The sequence below is a fragment of the Neodiprion fabricii genome, chromosome 4 (genome assembly GCF_021155785.1).
Source record: "Neodiprion fabricii isolate iyNeoFabr1 chromosome 4, iyNeoFabr1.1, whole genome shotgun sequence".
Classification (NCBI taxonomy): Eukaryota; Metazoa; Arthropoda; class Insecta; order Hymenoptera; family Diprionidae; genus Neodiprion; species Neodiprion fabricii.
This window is the reverse complement of record NC_060242.1, coordinates 34,145,070-34,160,137: the sequence shown is the minus strand read 5'-3', so window position 1 is coordinate 34,160,137 and position 15,068 is coordinate 34,145,070. Positions and strand designations below refer to the sequence as shown.

The following is a 15,068-nucleotide window of genomic DNA, read 5'->3' as shown; positions in this document are numbered from 1 at the left end:
TCACGTCGCTCCTCCTTACGAGTAATAGTCTGTTTTTCTCGACGAAGATGCTCGCGTCAGTAGCCGCCTCGTCAATTTCGCCTGTCGGAAGTTCCGGTAAAGTATAACTTCGACAACTCGAGAGAAACAGCTCAGCGATAATTTGACACTTTATTTGAATGGAAAAACAGCTGAAACACCTTCAGAGGAACTACGTATTTAGTGTTACTAACCGTCGCAGTATTACAATATTTACTATAGTGTCTTACGCGATGTTCCATTCGTAATTAAATTTGAAAACGTTTCATCGAGTCGTGATAATGTTTAATGTACTTAAGCTCTGATCGAATGGCACAATAAACGACGAGTAAAGAAATAGCCTCTAGTTACTAATACGAGATAATTTATACATTTTTGATGCTCGTTTTCTCGGAATCTACCGTAATCCATGTAAAGTCCGCATGATTGAAAATTTTTTCTAATCACGACGACGATCTTTCAATAATTAATTACCCATTCGCGTTGCGGTAACGCTTGTGATATAAGCGAGTAAATATCAGTTTTCAACTCGTTGGTTTCGATTGAAACGAGTACAGCTCGTAGAAGTTGAAGCGTTTTCCTCACTTTGCGTACGCGGTGGCATTACGTCAGGTATCAGGAAGCCTAAGTTTGTATCTACGCCTCGTTGAAAATCAAACTTACATTTATTTACGTAATATAATATATTCGGTAAATCAGGTTCGAGAAGAAAGGCTGGAGAGTGAGTATTCGAAATTCACGAGGTGAAATCGTTGAAATTCAAAAACTAACGGCATCGTAATTGCAATAAAATGCAAATCTGATCTACGCAGCATATGCAGCATAATCGCACCAGAGAACGATTGATCAAACAAGTCGATTTTAGGTACTCCAATCATATGCGATTATCACTGAGAGAAGAGTTTTCTTTACTGTTAACAAAATTATATTTGGATAAGGTAAAACAAATGTCTCGTTATTATTATAAATTTTTAGTCGAGCCAAACAATGATCAATAAAAATTTGTTAATAGATGACAAATCATATCTGGATCAACTAAAATCTGACAATAATAACGAAACATTTATTTCGTCAAATATATAACACATAACTTCGTTAACGGTAAATAAACTCTTTTTCCACCTCCGTGTATCCGATGCACCGATCAAGCTGGCAGTTGCGTGCCTTCCAGTTGTTAACGGTGTTTATCACTTGAACGGCTTCAGGGCCAACGGATTTGTGTCAAGAACTACCCCTTTGCGCCATGAATTCACGATTCGAAGCTCCCCGAGTGTTATGCTCCCCCAATACCACCGTGAATATGTGCATAATTAAACAACAGTTCGAAAACTTATTTTCACACCCAAAGCTTCCGGGTAGTAGACAAATACGGTCGTAGGCGCGACGTATTCTCCGTAAACAAAACCAAGTTCGAACAATATGTTTCGGTGTCAAAGCCGACAGCGAAAACCTGCAGGATGCGAATAACGTTGCAATGAGAGAACCGGCGTCCTCGTTGCACAAAATTAAACCCCGAAATAGGATCGGATTGATAGTAGCTTTTACAGGTGCAGCACGGCAGCAGAGCGAGACCTTGCACTCGTCGAAGTACTTACCTTATACCTAGATCAGAGAGAGTTTACCTTGCCGGCACGCCACGTTGTAAACCCCTAACCTTATTGGCGGAGCCTCTAAGCCCGTTAGAGCTGTTAGGCGTTGAAATATAGCGGCAAAAATTGGAGCGGCGTTTATCAGTTTTAAAGTTCGAACGCTCGTCTTAACGATAATATCCCAGGGAACGTGATAACCGTGGCTCGGTGTCCTGCAATAACGCGCTGGCCCATCGAAGGCGTAATCCGCAGGCGATTGGGAGAATTAACGTTGGGATCGACGATTTTCATCGTTTAATTCGATTGAACAGCGGTATAATGTTTCACTGCCGTGTGTAAAAATGCCGCTTCCATTTTTGGAATTTTCATGTACGTACGTATGTGCGTACAAATTCGGTACGATTGTGCGGTGAGGATTTTGACTTTCCAATATCTGCGGTGCCTTGGTCGATTTCGATGTCGACGTATATACGAGTATCTCCAAATTTCGAAATTCACGTATTCACGATTTTGTTTCAAAGTTCTGATTAAAACTCATTTTCTATAAAATAATGGCACAAAATGTGTGGGAAAAAAAGTTGGAAAACATCGTGAGTGTGTTTCAGAACTGAAGGTAGTATTTAAAAAATCAGTAATCCAATCGGAGATGCGGTATGTATTGTAATAGATTTTTAACAGGTGTGAAAATAGAAAAAGGAACGATTAAAATACTGTTACAAAGGGTGGAATCACCCGTCTTACCCCCCTTTTAATGATCTAGTAGTCATCGTAGATAAAAGAAGTTTACAAACCTCTTATGTCTTTAAAAAGAATAAGGTTGCTGCGTCAACCAACATTATTGTAAAAACAGTCTTGTTTCAGACTTTAAACTAGAAACACATTCTCTGCTATTAAAGCTTTTTCACGACATTTTGTTTGCGCCTTTAATTTGTCTCATTAAATAAGCTCGCGAATCCTTATTAATTTTTGCAACGTCACAGAACGTTACGATACATAAAAAAAAAAAAAAGAACGAAACAAGGTCCCACTCTGAATCTTGCATGAAAATGTTTCATTCCCGTAACCAAATGCTTTATTTCCTGTTTCATAAAAATCAATTCGGGTGTTTTTGAAACGGGCTTAAAAAATCATAGGGTAAAGACAAGTGATTGAAAAAACTTGAGGAAAGTCTTGGAAGCCTTTCAGGGGTCGTACTAACGTAGAAAAAATCCTTTCTAAAATTAAAAATGTCACGGTCAACCGTTTAGCAAGTGTTGGCGTGGAAAGCTCCGTACGAAAACGTCGAAATCGACCAGGATGCCCCCTTAAGGCATTCGGTCGGCTTCTTCCCCCGCTGTGTACCATGGTTGAATTAATCTGGGCAAAGTACTCGAGTCTCTCCAACTTGCTTAAAGATCGGATTATCCGAGCGGCGTATTAAGCCCGAGGTTATGAATTTTGACTGGCTGTCTCGGCCGCTGTGTCGGTTGGTTCTTTGTATCTTGACTTTGTTTGCATTCGTGGGCTGGGCTGATGCTCGGATGACTATTATTACTTTCCGAGTTCATCACACTCGGGCGCCAGTAAAAAAGTACAGAGAATTCCAGAGCCGTATTTAATTGGGTATACACGTCATCGCGAAAAACAAGTCAGGGTACTTCGTGTACGTATATTCGTTCGTCTTTTACACGCGCTCGAGAAAAAGACGAGAAAATTTTAACTAGTTTTCAACAATTTCACGCTTTAAGGTGTAAAAAACTTTTACACGAACATGTGATAAGTAATAAGCAGTAGTATAAGCTATATTGCTGCCTTGCGCTGTAAATTCTAGGATCAAATAAAATTTGCAAACGTACAGCTACACTAAACTATTTCTAACAATTTTCACAAATATTTACAACTTTCTTTTTTTATTTCAACAGTATTCTTACGAGAACAAGGATTTTTTGGCTCTGATCTTTTGTTCGTTCTGGTCCCGAAAGTGTTATCTGTTAATTTATTGCAGACAAGGTTTGCCGAGTATATTTGCATGGTAATTAATATGTTGTCGCAAAGTATTTGGAAACATAAATCATCGGTATTAACGTAAAGGCGCATCCTGATACCCTAAACTCTCTGAGTTATGGGGGTAAACAAATCGAATGAAATAAACGATGAAAATTTGTTCACCGAGCGAGGAATTGCGAACGGCAAAAGTTAAATACGTGCAAAATATCTCCACTCGCCGCTCACTAGGACTTTGACGTATTGTCCGGTCAGTTTGGAATTTATTTTCACGTACCTACATGAACTGGTTGGATAATTGCCGAATAATTAAATCTCACGTAGACCAAATCTGTGTAATCAAACGGGGTTAATTGCAACTAGTACCGGGTCGGATTTTAGCCAGATAATGGTAAAACACGCACCCTGTTAGGCACTTCAGCGGGGAGTCGTATGTCGGTATGGGTTTAATAGCTTTCAGTCAAGTGTTACCAGAAGTCGATTGAAATTGAAAAGATGTCTGTGATAATCATCGATGCATTGACCCGAGCGAGGATTAATTTGCAATTAAAATTTTAATCACCCGACTCTACGCATTATTTAAATGACCGTTGAGTGTAATTGTGTCAGAATCAACGTGACGTCAGCGGGTTTAATTCGTTCTCTCCTCCCCGTTACGCAAGAGATTCGTGGGCGAAAGTAAAAGGCTTCGCAGCTGAATATACTTCTTTGAATACCGCATGTATAATAAATTCTAAAGTTTGATCTTTCAGGCGCAGACGATGATTCTTCTAGTAATAAAAATTCGAAACTATAATGTAAAACGGCGTTTGTCTAAATATTCATCAGTCTCTCGTCATTCGGCAGGCGGTTACACATCGTACCATAGAATATATTCCACTTCAAAAGTTAAAGAAATTGAAAAACTGTCCCGCGGCTTGGAAATTCAATTACACAGGTAAATACGTCGAGTCGAAAGCAGCGCGTTACTCAATAAAAAGTTCGAACAATACTTTTGAGTTGTTCTCAAATTCAGAGTGCTGCCAACTTTTAATGTCAACCAACAAATTGTGGGTTGGCCGGCGTTTAGCGAATGCCATTTTACTTTCTTTTTTTTTTATACCGACAAAGACCAGAATATTCTTGCGTTTTTTACAACCAGCAGAAATATACAACCGCAACGAATTCATCTCCCTGCCGAGAATAGAACACACGGTAGGAGACATCGATGTACGTATAAGACAGAATCTCTGTTTTCGTGAAATCTGTCTTATCACCCACGAATCGACCACTACGTACCATTAACCACAGTTTTCACGCGACAATTTGTCGGATAGTTATACAGAGCTGTGTCAGAAGCCTCAGGTATTTACGAAACGGCTGATATAACAGCGACCTCGACTGTAATTGAGATTATTCCCGGATTATCAGGCAGTTTTATCTTCTATTTTTTCATCTTATCGCCAACAGCTGACGCTAATCCAAGTATTTCGCTGTGTCACCTACAAACACCAATAAAAGTCAAGACTACCGATGCAACGATCGTTTTAAACTTCAAATTTCTTCACTCAACTCGCCCGCAGCGTACGTATAAGGTACCTACTAATTTATAGAATTTGTTTTAATCAGTTTTCTCTTTTATGCGCAACCGCAATACATCCGGTAAGACGATCAACGAATGTACTTGTGAGGGCGATGCCGATCGCCCAAATTACATGTCTAACGGTCCTAATAAGCTGCAGGATATTCATGACCGTTCAGATGTTCATTAAACGAGCAATACTCACCTCCTCTTTCGATCCACGTAATATCGTCGCGAGTGTCGACCACGGGTGTGACGGCGACCCGCAGGAAGACTGACCGACGTTTCCCGCGAGTCCCGACGAGCGTCCTTAGCGAGGGATTCGCGTCGACTCATTCCGCCATTTTCGATATCACCGGGTACTCCATTCTCATGGGTCTTGAGCAGTGTCCAAAGAAGAAACGATACCGTGATCATACTGATCACTGATATTCCACAAGTCTTTAATCAGGGCATTACACTCGGTGTTTATTCGGTATTTCGAAACGCACACGATTCACCAATATTAAACATGATCAATTCGCACTTGATTAACCCGCGTAGTCGGTTTACACTAAATACGTGTTTCCCTGCCCGACGACCGCAGTGATTATAAAACGGTGGCGATTATCTCGAAGAACATCGTGATGGTGACTAAAATTTCAGAACAATGAGCTGGAGGTATTCCAAGGAGGAGAGTTCGTGTCGTGTACTACAAGAATGACCGACGCCGAGCGACGGTGCGTAAAGGTTGATCCTGAATAAATTAATGCGCGAGACGAAGCTCGAGTTCGTAATTACGACGACGGTGTCGATGAGTGGATAGCTTGTACCTTCGTTGAAAACTTATAAGAAATATAAAAAATAAAAGTGACTTGAGATAAAAAAAAAAAAAAAAAAACCCGAACAAGTACAGTACACAAGCGAAGACGGGTGTATCGTTACGAGCTGCACGGCATCGATGTATAAAATTTTATTTCCGTATAAAAGTTTGTAACGGTGAGCGAAAACGCGCAGGAAACTGTAATCGTGTAGGTAGTTTATTACAACTCTGATAAGCTCGGTGAAGACGGTCGTCCATTTTTAGTATATTGTATTGTTTCACGATGTCCGGTGACATAAATCATGACCAATCTGACGCAGTCAAGTCGGCTTCTATATTTGACAGACAAAGAAAGTTATTTATGATGGAAGTATGACGGACATCTTTATAATCCTAATCGCTTAGTTACGATAGTTGATATCCGAAGACGAAGATGGGCAGCATGCAGAAGTGATAAAGTTGAGTGGCTTAGACCGTAATTTGCTAGAACGAGAGTTATAGTTTATGCCGATGACAAAATCGAACAAAGGGAAAGAAGTAAAACTTTTCTAAAAGTTCCACGTGCGATCGCCTAAGTGATACGAGAGGCCGAAAGGCCCCCGAGGAAATCGAAAAATTTTTCAAACTTGAGGGCGTAACGTCAGTTTCATTTGCTAAGGTTTACGGGTATGTACTAGTGTTGTACGATTTAGCTGGATTAGTCGCTCAAGATAGTTGACCGGGCTAATTAGCTCAAACTTTGCCGGTCAAATTAGTTAGCCAGGTAACAAACTTGACATAAAAGTGTTACAAAATCAACAAGCAAATGAATTTTTGACTTTTGAAATTTGAACTTGCAACTGGTTGCAATAAGTTTTAATATATTCACTTTATAGAATTATTGTCATCCAATTGTCCAAGGTGCCTGAAAAATTGATCAATCAATAATAATCAGCCAAGCTAAGAATAAAAATTAACGTCTGTCAAATCGTGACACTTGTTTTTGGTCAACTTTCCAAAATCACTTACTAAGCTCCGCATATTTTCGAATAACTTAATGCGTATTATTTCCCAACCGTAGTCAGTAATATTAAAATTGGATTCGCACAAAAACTTCTCTATTCCTAAGTGCTAAACACGGTTATTTATGAGGTATTTTAGTTAAAATTTCGAATCCAAAAGGTGAAACATTCATTTGCTTGTTGATTTTCTGAATTTTTCGGCTCAGCCGGTTCAAATTAACTGATTATCTATTCCTGGCCGGCCTAACCGATTTACCGGTCAACTATTTTGGCCGGCAAATTACTTTAGCCAGCTAACTTTCAGCTAATGAGGCTGAATCGTACAGCACTAGTACGCACCTACATACTAGCTGTCTGTCGTTTTAATTGAATTTGGGACTAGTTAACCGTGGTTACTGTGAAAATTTCACTAAAATTAATTGCAATTTCGTAGAAAAATTTATTTTTTCGAAGGCCGTAATGAGAATAATCGATTCCACGAGTGATTCTCCAGGGTCGCATTTTTCATTTCGAATTCCAACCGCACGAAATATTTATCGAGAACGTGAAAAGTCAAATCTCTTCCACAAAGTGCAGAGGATATTATCTAAATCCAGTGGGAACTACAGGGTAGATCGAGCATCGCGTGAGGTTCACCATAAAACATGGTTATACGATTTGGAAAACTGGAAGTCCGTGATAAACTGGCGAAGAGAAGCTGCGGTCGCGATTCGTCCTCTGGCAACAATTTTGGCATAAATATAAAAATGCAGACGATAAACGGTGGGTTATTAACTTTGATGTACACGGAACATTGGCCAGAGCTCCAACAACGAGGTCAAAGTATCACGGTGGGCCAAAATTTATAGCGTGAAAAACAAAAATGATAATAATAGTAATAATAAAAATACGTCCGTTAACTCATTCGGGTTTACAGCTTCCACGGTTGGCCGCATTTGTGGCAAATAAAACAGATTTTAGTATGAAACCTAGGCCGGCGATATTCCGCGTGGATAAGCTACAACGCGTTAATTGGAACGATTTCAAATTACGAAAACGGTAGACGCACGTTTTAGTATCGCCTAATAATTGTTTGGTTGTTGGTTTTATGCATATTTTTTTTCTTCTGTTTTATTCCTATTTCTATTTCTTCCAAAAACAACCGATGAATGCTTGATCAGGAGCGTAGGTACGAAACGAGGCACATACCTATGGCGCGTATAATCAGTGCTAAACAAATATCGCTGATAAACGAACAGCCAACAAAGAGCGACTTCGTCGTATGCGATATGATTATAGCAGGGGACAGAACGCGACGCGGATCTTTTAAAATTGATTACGTACCTTTTTCGAAATGAAATTGTTGCGAAATATTTATACGGTTAAAGATGTAAGTACCGTTGGACATGGGGGTGTAACGACACGGCGATAAGTTGATCAGATTTGATTTATTTCGATTCACAGCTCATTTACGGAGCAGCTTCGGCAGCCGGGCAATAGAACCAACGCGTATAACATGTAGTCCTGTCAAAATGGAGGTCAGCTTTTAAATAATCATTTGTTTAAACCGACGTGTCTTAGTTACCCGAGATACGCGGACTGCGGGTGTCGGTTCGGATAACCGGATCGGAGATGACGTCTTGTTTCAGTCATCGTGAGATATTTCTTACCGATAGTGCCACCACGTTCTGACATTATCGATGCATAAATTATAAGGCATAACCAAAGATTCAAGCCTCCCGATCCCGGCGACTCATAAAACCGCATGTCACAACTGTATCGGTACAATTCATGCGCCTGTTCTTGTGTTCCGATTTATTAACACTAGTCTACCATTTTGTGTCACTTGTTCGTAACATCAGGTTGGAAGTTTCGCTCCCACACTCGACAAGACGATTTGTGCAGCTCGTGTTTTGGCCAATTGCAAAGGCGATTTCCCTGAACACGCGTATTTCGAAGCCGTATCAAGCATGTGAATAAACTGAAAAAAGGTCGGCTCAATAATCTTGTGTCCGAAGCAGTGACGTACGTAACTCTTCTAAGCTTGGCTTCTAATATGAAAGATCTTTGCTCTTCCAGAGAGACCCTAAGGGCTTGCCTTGTTAGCGTGAGACGAAGTGGCGATATCACGTTGCAACGCGATATGATATATAATATGAGAAGTAAATATGAAGTATATGTGATCGAGCACGCCGTGGTTTGACAGAGTGCAGTTCACTGCGTCGAGACAGTTCTGAGAAGTAGCTATCGTTAGCTGCTCGCAATGCATCGGAAAAATCAACCGCGATTGCGAAAGCATTTTCATCTTTCTAATACGTGACTGTGATTCGCCGGTTTTTCCAGCCAAACAACGTTATACTCGAAAGAAAAGATACGACGTGAAAGAATTGAAAAATTATGCACTAAGCGTGTATCAAAAGTCGGCTGGTAGAACTTGAGGATTTTTTTTACCGGTCGAGGTTCGGCATCCAGAAAATAAAAAACCGATAAATTGCTTCTTTATACGTATATTACATCCAGTCAAATTCTGAAATTGTGTAATAAGACTCTCTCACTTTACGTCTACTGTCCGCGTGCCAAGTGCATAAGAGATCGATAGTTCGGTCAGAATAACAGAAAGCAAAGTTGGAAGCCAGTGCTTCGAGCTTTCAGCCGTACGGTGTAAACTGGATTCCACATTGTTGCGTGGTGAAAGAAAAAGAATAAAAATAAATAAGTAGGCCGTATCGCGGTCCCGCAAGTTGATACAAAAGCCATACTCCGGCATGTATATGTGCAGAAGCATTGTTTCGCGGTTTGACACCGTCGACATGCAAACTATGTACAACGATAAGCAAACGAAAACTCCTACTTACGATCCGTCGTTGTTACACTCAAGTCGAGGAACGCGTTATACGGACAGTCAATGTGTGTAAATATACGTCCGATTACACGAGAGAATGCCCGAGAGTCTTGACGGAGCTTAGAAATCCGTTTACTCCAGGATATCTTTTGTGGACAGGAATATGTTGTTATAAGAAATAGTTTGCATTGTACTCGGCGCGACCCTTCGGATTATCTTATTTCGCGTGTCATTTTCACGGGTGATTGAACGCTGTTATCCTCGATCTCTGTATCGTACGTGTTGTACAAGAGAACTGCATAATATTGTTAAATTTCGCTGATAATAATCAACAGGCAGTCAGGTATAATACAAAGATCCATCAATCGTTCCGCGAATCTTGTTATATGCCTGCACACACAGGCCTGTACACACCTTCGCAGCACTTGCTGCAGGAGAGCGACGAGTGAAGTGAAATGCGAAAGAAAAAGAAGCAGGCTGAAATCGTGGGAGTGATAAATCGTCGTAGAGTTCAGCCCGGCGGGATCGCGACCCTTCGCGCAACAGCGCTACTTACACATACATACATATACATATATATATATATATATATATATATATATATATATATATATATATACGTATATGCGTATGCACGTACATACATATACACACGTACACCATCCCTTTGCGTAAAAAAATATAATAATCCGGTTCAATTTAAACGAAACGCAATAGGTACGTTTCACTTAGTACGAAGACAGTGATCGATTGACACAATTCGAGTACAGCTTGCTTCTATAACAAGGGAGCTTCTTCGGAAAAAAAACCGATTCCCGCGGATACAAGGCGTAATGTATATACGTACATACCTGTATACCTATATACATGGCATATACGTACGCCTGAGAACACTCCGTATTTTCATCCAATTTTCAGTATGGATATCCGATTTTAATTTTACGACCGCAAATGCACGCGTAGCTGTGTAACTCAGAGCTAGTGGAACAGCCGTACGGAATTTGAATAACACGTGGGATTCGTCAAGTCGCTAGATAAATCTCTCCAACGGCGCTTGTATTCGCGGCTGGTCCTAGTTTCTCTTATTTTTCTTTCTTCGCCCCTTTTTTTTTTCTTTCTTTCTCAACTCACCGATGAAGCTGTATTTTGTTTTTTTTCTTTTTCTTTTTCTTTTTTCTTGTTTCTCCCGCAACGCGTTGCAGCATCAAAACGCCGAGGCGACGAATGACCGCGTCATTTGTATTATATCTACAATATACCTACTGTAAAAAGATATAACGTAATCTGGATTTACAACTCGACTCTAATCAGCTGCGTGTAGATACGAGTGTAGGTTATTTTTACAACCGTGTAAGAATTGCATTGCACATATTACACCTTTGTACAACTAGTCAGATAAGAATCCGTATACAGTGCATGAGCAAAACGATTCCAGCGTGTCGAAAGGTTAGAATACTTTGCACTGGTGAGTGCTATTGTACGTACCTATTTATAGGTATATAGTAACGGTGTATCGTACTCGGAGGTACGAATTAATTACTCGAAAATAGCGTCGGACGACGCGTTTATACAAAAATGTCAGACCCTCGAGGAATTTGTTGAGACTGTCAAATAGCGTGGAATTAAAAAAAATATTTAACTCCGATTTTTACAATCGTAATCGGAACGGGGAAAGGATGACCTACGATTCTTGAACAGCAAGTACGGTTTTATGACAGCGATTCAAAATGCTGAACAGTTTTTCAACCAATTAGATAATTATATATATATATATATATATATATATATGAGTGGACCGGGACTAATTTATGCACCGACGATCTTCACGATTTCGCTAATCTCCTTGATTCCCTGAGTGTCTTTAAGGGCTAATTTCACGCAAACGGGAACTCGGTTTCTATACTTATATATGTATATAAACATTTGAGATGTAAAGTTTTACCCTAACGCTGTTCGAAATTGGATTAAACTGTCGCTCGTCCGTAGCATCCAAAATTCAATAAGTCACTAATTTATCTTAACCCTTCTCATAAGGCCTGACAAAGCAGGTCAACCGAAAAAAGAAGAGGTCAAGGCGGGGGGCTAAAGAGAAGAATCAAATCTACGATCAATTTCGCTCGAACACGCGGCAATATCAATTCCTTTGAATGTTTGAATTACGTTTAATATTACACTGTGATTTGGCTAGGAATCTCCTTCTATACTTGTTCAAATAATTTACATAATGACGTCAATCTCTGCCACAGAGAATTTGTAATGTCAACGTGTGTATGTTAATAACTGCACCTGGCTATCCAGCGTCGTTATACACATCGCATAGCCAGTAAATAATTACCGATCCGTTCGTGTCGTCAAAATTAATTGATCCGCGCTCAATTAATGCTACTCGCGTTATATATCTATTCGTATACCTATTCACGTATTTTATCCACGCTGTCACGTAGAAATTTACAATTGGAATTTCCACTTGTACGCAGGTTTTGAAGATAATTATCATACGATAATGCAGTGTCATGGCGCGTGTAATAATTACACGTTTTCACCGACGCTTAGAGAGATGAGAAAAAAAAATGAAAGGAAACAAAAACTCCGCACACTTTTAATTTCACAATTTTACACGGAGCGAACGATTTCTCACATTATGTAGTGTTTATTTTCACTCGGTTCAAACAGCTTTGCACCCTCGCGCATACATCAAATGTAAATTTTGATATTTGCGAAAGAAGAAGAAACCTCGTTTTTATATATACGTTCTCCGACAAAAAATTAATCACACTTTCCGTCTGCACGAGGTGGAAACAACAGTAGGCAGCATTATTCGCTTTACATCGCGTCAGCTTAATTTTATTTTTAATCAACATGCGCCAAGGCGAAAATTTCATCGTTTCCAGGACACGATGAAATTGCAAACTTTGGAATTCTTCCTCACATTGTTATCTTCGCGCACCGTTTTTCGCGATCGTTGAACGTCTGTCGCAAATACAAATTCTCGCCATAACCACGGTTGAAAATATTATCCTACACCGCAGCAGTTCATCCGCACAAAAACAGATTCAAGTGGTATAATGTCTGGACGAAAATCGGTATCGCTTTATCATATCACTCACTCGTAGAAGATACTTGCATATTTGTCTTTTATCATCCACAGCCATACCACCCGTACCAATCGAATCCCATGTGATCCGTGACCGATTCGCGTTTAAATTCGATTTAGGATGTTTAAATTATGGCGTCGTGTCGCGCCACATCCAGCCGGAGATCCGAATCGTATAAAAAACTTGTCGTGCAGACACAACGATCGGTTTGCCCCGTTTCGCGTATATTCGTTATATACACACAATATCCCCAAACTTGACACTTGACACTTGACTCGAATTGTGTAACCGCGGTTCGAAGCAGCTTCGATCCCGGCAACCCGAGCCGCTCTAATCGTGACGCCGGAGAGACGTAACTAAGCGTTATACTTGTACGCATAGGTTGAGAGGAGCGAGAAATCTAGTAAGGAAGTGGCCGCCCGGCGATGCTGTGTCGGCACTGCGTGCCGTTTCCCGTGTGTGTTCAACACAAACAAATCGATTGTCTTACGATTCCTACCGCCCGGTGCCAGGAGCGTAACGAACGCTCATTTCGCGGGCCCCGCGCAGCCCGGATATTCCACGCGGCTGCGCGCGCCCCCGTTTCGCAAACGGGAATCAAATCGCCCGCGCTCCGAAGAGCCACTGGACCACGAAGGTAACTTTCTAGTTTCGCGTACGCGCAACATCGAGGGGGAAGAAGGGGGGGGGGGGGGGAGGGAACGGAAGACGAGGTCGTCACGTGGACGGACCTCTCTCCCTCTCTCTCTCCCTCTCTCTCTCTCTCTCTCTCTCTCTAGCTCCTTGCAAATGCGGAGTTATAACGAGCACCGATTGCCATCCGGGATAATTTGGCTTGATGTACATGTATCGAAATTTGATGAATGAATTTTAGCCGCTATTAACTTTTTGTCGGTTGTTTTTTTTTTTACTTTTTTTTTCTCATCGAGATTGCCTTGTCGCGTTGTTCTACTGCAGGCAAAAATTATCAATCGCAATCGTTCGGAAGGCTCCCCTATAATATATATCGTACAAAATCAAAAATTTTTCGGTGTTCCGTTTAACGACCTCTATAACCAAGAAAACCATTTTGAACTTTTGTATTTACCTGATATTCACTTCGCCACCCGTAACCACCGGATTTAGTTTACTGAAACCGATCACGTTTGATTCAACAAATTTTTTTCTCTCACTGCACATGTATATATATATATATATGTATATATATATGTGCAGTGAGAGAAAAAAATTTGTAAAATTAATAAAAAAAAAAAATATATATATACATGTGCAGTGAGAGAAAAAAATTTGTTGAATCAAACGTGATCGGTTTCAGTAAACTAAATCCGGTGGTTACGGGTGGCGAAGTGAATATCAGGTAAATACAAAAGTTCAAAATGGTTTTCTTGGTTATAGAGGTCGTTAAACGGAACACCGAAAAATTTTTGATTTTGTACGTCTATAACCAAGCAAGCCATTTTGAACTCAACACTTCTGAGGTAAAGAAAATACTATTCATTAAATACAACAATATTGCGAGTTACAGGAACCGAATGAAATATAATTATCTATAAAATGAATAACTAGTTGAATCAAGTACAAGGATGTAGAGACGGCAGAACATTTAGTTCAATGACCTGTATTACATAGTTGATTAAACAATCAATTTGACGATCTGAATATCCTACTTTTTGATCCAACAAATGTTCGATCAATACAAGATCATATATATTCCGTTGGTTGCAAAAACTCTCATTGTCGTATGCTCGGGTTAAGTGAGGTATCGTTTTGTTAGAATTATTGTAATTTCGGTTGACGGTATGTCGTGCTAGAATCACTAAATGTTGGTTGACGGGACTGAATGGACTGTTGAAGGAAACTCTGAAAATGTAAGACGTAATTCATGGCTAAGACAGAAATTTTATTGCATATTTCTACCGAACGTGTATATTAGGAGTTTTCGGCGAAAGGTCCCGGCGCGAACGATGTTTCGACAGAATATCGGCAACCGAGGTTACATCTATTAGGTACTTACCGTGTGTAAGAAGTAAGTTAGGTTGCCTATCTGCCGGCGGAACGTCGTTCGTGTCGAAACCGTTCACCGAATACTCCCAGTAGATAGGTTGATACAACTCTACACCGCATCGCGTTGAAGAGAAGAATAACTTTTGGGCTCCGCCTCCGTAAATTATAGAAACAGTATCTCGCTCGAAAAGTTT

The 15,068-nt window shown here is 40.2% G+C and overlaps 2 protein-coding genes across 14 annotated transcripts in view; one reads left to right on the top strand and one right to left on the bottom strand.

Annotated features, from left to right (window-relative positions):
* Positions 1-15,068, bottom strand: part of LOC124181131 (cAMP-specific 3',5'-cyclic phosphodiesterase) — a 276,361-nt gene that overhangs the window by 77,648 nt on the left and 183,645 nt on the right. Inside the window, exons 1-2 of one of the 13 annotated variants that reach the window (XM_046567381.1) lie at positions 12,111-13,245; positions 5,357-5,784 (exon numbers count right to left, since the gene is read on the bottom strand). The exons of 11 other annotated variants lie outside the window; for them this stretch is intronic. In XM_046567381.1, coding sequence (XP_046423337.1) covers positions 5,357-5,568 — 212 coding nt within the window. In that variant the 5' untranslated portion in view covers positions 5,569-5,784; positions 12,111-13,245. Of the gene's footprint in view, positions 1-5,356; positions 5,785-12,110; positions 13,246-15,068 lie in introns of those variants that run through there. One more of the 13 variants, XM_046567382.1, reaches the window with a different exon arrangement.
* The window catches only part of LOC124181132 (4-coumarate--CoA ligase 1-like), a 52,732-nt gene that overhangs the window by 26,854 nt on the left and 10,810 nt on the right, over positions 1-15,068 (top strand). The gene's annotated exons all lie outside the window — the stretch shown is intronic.